This window comes from Amphimedon queenslandica, unplaced genomic scaffold (assembly GCF_000090795.2).
Source record: "Amphimedon queenslandica unplaced genomic scaffold, v1.1 AMPQUscaffold_12957, whole genome shotgun sequence".
NCBI lineage: Eukaryota > Metazoa > Porifera > Demospongiae > Haplosclerida > Niphatidae > Amphimedon > Amphimedon queenslandica.
Window position 1 is genome coordinate 29,771 of NW_003546807.1, and position 4,937 is coordinate 34,707.

A 4,937-nucleotide genomic window follows, 5' to 3' on the forward strand; every position below is an offset into this window, starting at 1 on the left:
GGCTTCTAGCCTCTGCATCCAAGCTTCTGATGTCCAGGCTGCCTCCCGATCCCACAACAGCTCCAGTAGCTGTGCTGGCACTGCATGGAGTCCGACTGGCAGGTGAAATGAGAGAGGCAAAAATTGTCGTATTACCACAAGGCAAAGCATCGGCTGCTTCGTTGGAACGACCGGCTAGATGCACTACTACCAGCTGAATTTTTAGCAAAGCGGAGAATAGTGACAAGTTTCAACAAGTGGGCTAACAAGGGGTCCTTTGCCGAACCCGATGACAGACATGCATCATTGTCACAACAAATTAGGGCCCGGGACCTGGCCCACTCCTGTCTCCATATGGCTATGCCGACAACAATGGGGAGCAGCTCTTTTGCTGCAATGGTAATTGACCGCCATGACTCCGTTCACTGCACCTGGAATCACTGGCCCACTGGCAGACGACCGCACCGCAGCCTCAGCGTCCAGATGCATCAAAGTACACTGTTTGCTGCCCATGGGCGACCCAAGTAGAATGACCGACCGTTTGAAAGATGCAAAAATTCCTGTCACCAGCTGATGTCAGACCTGCATTCCACATTCAGTCGCACCCAATGGTCGGGCTCTTGAGGAATCTTCAAAGCCTCCATGAGTGACCATGTGAAAGGCCTTCTGAGACTGACAATGCGTGCCGCATAGTTCAGCAATCCCACCAGAGACTGGAGTTGTCCCTTCATTACCAACAGTCTCTCGTCGTACTTCTATTCCTGGAGTGTACTCATCACGCAGATGTGTTTTTTCTCAGGAAGATGTAGCTCCCACTGGTCTGAATCAATTTCAGTTCCAAGGAACGTGAAGGTTTTGCAGGGGCCCACCACTTTTAGAGGAGCTGCCGGCAAGCCCAGGTGCTGGCAGAGCCCACTGCTGTCCTCAATGCCCGCTTGTGCTGGTTGGACTCCGCTCAGAAAGAAAAAAAAAAGCATCAAAGTAATGGAATAGGTTGCGAACCCCGCAACACTCCATTGCCCATGACAAGCCATCGACCCAGCTGTGAAGAACAGGGGCACTGACTGTAAACCAAAAGTAGGGCTCATTATGCCCCTCCAATGGATACCAAGTAGTGGTTGGTCTGCTGGATGGACAGGTACTACTTTCCTGTATGCTGACTGGATGACGAGTTTTGCCATCCATGCACTCTGACCGGCCTCAATTATCATTGCCACTGCTTCATCGACCGATGTGTAAGACAGTGTGGAAAGGGCTGGAGAGATGCCATTGTTCACGCTGCTACCTTCTGGTACAGACAAATCTACAATCAGGTGGTACTTCCCTGGCTGGCTTGTCTTAGGCATTATAGCAATTGGGCTGACATGCACCACTTCACTGGGGGCCGCTGTGTGTAGCTTTCACCCTCCAAATTCCTACCAAATGTAGGCTGACACAATGGCCTCATTTTTTCAGGCAGAAGGACAATAGGACCTCTCACCTTGAAACTGGTGGTTTATATTAAAGCCGATCCAAAAACCACTGCCTATTCTGTGAGCCAGGAAAGCTGCGAAGGATTGGTCGGGGAGAGACTGCTAAAAGGGCAACCATTCGGCTAGTGGGAGAAAGCCCCCGCTCCTTACCCATATGAAATGGGGTGCCTTCAAGTGTTAGGAGTTCGTGAATGTAAGGGTATGGCTTCCTTCTCCTTGCCTGAGTTCCTATTAAAGGAAACCAACAATAGATGCCGAACAACCCTAATAAGTCACCCCCCATTATGTCATCTTTGGCCAGTCCCGAGGCCTCTGTTTTTAGCATTAATACTTATGATTACATTTGTTATATTAGATTAGCTATATTCTGTTTTATTTCCTATTGGTTATTTATGCATTTTCTCCCATTTTTTGAACTTAATCCAAAGTATTACTAATAATGTTACCACAAGTAATATGAATTATTGCTAGCAAGTATTAATTGTTTTCTTCATGATAGATATTAATTTCTATCTCTATTATCTATGTTTGTATCAGTCATCGGTGCCGGTAAAATTGCATGATTTGTCGTTACTAATGACCTTAGTGGCAATGCAGTTGAAGGGTGGCTACTTGCCAATGCTCCCAGATCATTCTGCCTCCATTCATCTCTAATTATTTTTACCACTGCATAACTACTACCTACCTGTGTATCCCTAGATGTAATAACTCCCATTTACAATACTGCCAACCACTTTTTGCTGTTAGTGAAGCCAAACTGTGCTCCCCATAAAGGATCTGCTTTCTCGGTAGGTTATGCATGTATTTGTTTATTTGGATGTTTGTTGTACCAGCTACTATGTCCCTTTGTGCTTTTCCTTTGAATAGCTGCTACTTTACAGAGGGCTCCCATAGCAAAATAAAGCTTACACACTATTAACTTTCACATTTTTTTCTTGCTCCCCCCCTTTGAATAATACTCTGCATTTTAAAAATTATATTTATTATTTTTTTCCAAAATTAATAAGAAATTATTGATTGAGAATCGAAACGTAACTGTGACAATGTCTGATGCTATCATCACTGATCATCGATCAAAATAATTATTTAGAATAATATAGTTAATGATTGCTGTCTGGCTGTTGACACAAGACTAAGTGGTGGAGTACACTACCTACGCCCTGGCAGGGCCATTCCTAGATATAGATTGAGAACAATTGATGCATGAAATAAGTTTTTGAATGACTTTGATTACTAACTATGTCGTTACATGAGTAGCAAAATATATGTCACCATGTGAGGAGTTAGTGTATTATGTTGATGGAGGTGGAGTTTTCCACGGCTTCGTCTTCCCTTTAGGGCACTCCACGGCAGGGTGGCCTACCTTGCCACACGTCAGGCAGCTATGGTTGTAGCGACATTGTTAGCTTGAGTAGGAGCAGGTCCCGGAGTTGAATTGGCAACAATTGTCCATAACCCTATATGGATATGTCCTTGTCATTGGAAGCGTTCTGGGAGAGCTGTCCAGGCCCACCAGGGCACACTCCTCCCTCTGATGATCCCATGTGAAACACCGTGGGCAGGTTCATTGCTGGGGTTGATGCAGCCCCTCCCAAAACTGTTGCTGCCATTAGAAAGGGTTTGACCTCTGCCCATTGCAATGGCATACCCGCCGCCATCTGCTGGCCGAAATCTCTTATTGTAGTTGACCCACCCCAGGCTCCATGGCTCTGGGCCATCTGGATGATGACTTGTTCATAAGCCATGAGGACAGAAAGCAGTTGGCCCATGACAGTGGGTTGGAGATATCCTCACTGGATAAATTCATTATTTTGTTCCTGAGTTTTAAACGTTACTTATCAGTAGCAAAGATCATCTGAATCTACATATGTATCATTTGAAATGATAAGTTTTATGTTATTTTTGCTACACATGGTGCATGAATCAAAAGGAATGAAGATAATATTAATGTCAAATTTGCACTTGTACATCATATGAATTGTAAATATATTACTTGAAGACTGGCATTTAAGCAACTTAATTTTAAATGTCAAATAAGACTCAAATGTATCACAACTAACATCAAATAACAATATCAATATAGCTAGTATTTCAGGAGCATATTGCTAGTTTGTTATTGTGCCCAGTCTGAAATAAATGCCCATTCTGGGCAGGCTTCTGGTGGTGTACGGCTAGAATCATTTCCTTCTCGAACAGGTACTACCATTTGCTTTCCTCTTGCAGTACGATGCCTTTGTATCTTCGTATCTAAACTCTCAGTATAGTTGGTTAATTCTGGACTTCTCCACCTTAGGGGATGCTTCACAAAATACTTCTTCGGAGCAGCAACAGAATCTTCTCTGTCATCTTCATCGGATTGAACAACAGATTCATCTGATGACATAGTGTCAGTCACAAGAACTTCCATCACCTTTGCCTTTCTATTTTTATCAAATGTCGTAAATTCGTTCAGTACCTTCTTTCTGGCAGTACACTTCTATAAGTTAGGAAATTTGTCCGTATAAGTTATATTATACATGCAGATAGCAACTTACATTAATCATTTGCTGCCGACGTCGTTGCTGTCTATTTGTCTTTCACTAATTACCGCTAATTTCTCTCTGATATCTCTTTTTAGCGATCTAAAGTATGTTTTACAAGCCCCTAATGTTAATACACAATTATGTATGATCATACTTTATAATAAACATACTTGTCATTTGTTTGGGAGTAAAAACCTCGATTGTCATTAATCCCGTAATATTTCTAGACAACGCAGCATTGACAAGTTGGTTATCAGAATGATCAAACCTACATAAATCAGGAAGAGCCATAGTGTGCATAAAATATAGGTGCTTATCCAACTGAGAAATTCCACTCCAAATGGCTATCATCACCTTTAAGTTCTTTGTATGTATCATGGACCATTCCCTATGAATGAGAATGAAATTAATTATAACGTTATTGCCAGCTGCTTACTCCTAATTCTATTGGTTGTTTAGACCTGGAATAAGCAGGTTGCCCGTGATTTTTTGTAAGGCCTTTTAGCATACCTTCAATCCACTCTGTTCAAAACTATCTAATTGCTTACTGACTGTGCTGGCACTGCCACCAGCGTGCGGATGTGCCAAGGTGCCACATTCTCTACCAGCACTACATGGAGTCTGTGGACTAGTTCCAGTTGAATGGTAGTAGTTAGGCACCCTCAGAGTACGTACAGGACTAGAAATGAAGGTTGAAGCTGTAAGTGATGTGGAAACAGAGGATGGCTCACTAGCGGTACTAGGTGGCCGAGGCGGAGAAGGCCCTCCATTTGTTATTCTGTTGGGTTGATGTAGAAGTATATTTTCAGCATAGAAGGACATCTTTCCTTCACAAAAACTAATATAATTTTTCAGCCTAAAAGTCTGGCTGACTAGTAGGAATATCAGGAAACACTAATACAGAGAAAATATTAAGAAGAACAGTACTGGTAGCTGCTCCATAATGCGCATGTGCACTCGTGGT

General features: G+C 42.9%; 1 protein-coding gene across 1 annotated transcript; it reads right to left on the bottom strand.

Moving 5' to 3' along the window:
* Nucleotides 1–734: 734 nt before the first annotated feature.
* LOC105314375 (uncharacterized) lies at nucleotides 735–1,325 on the bottom strand. Its single transcript, XM_011408513.1, has one exon. It carries the CDS (start codon nucleotides 1,323–1,325, stop codon nucleotides 735–737), a length of 591 nt encoding a protein of 196 aa, XP_011406815.1.
* Between the last annotated feature and the right edge of the window lie 3,612 nt (nucleotides 1,326–4,937).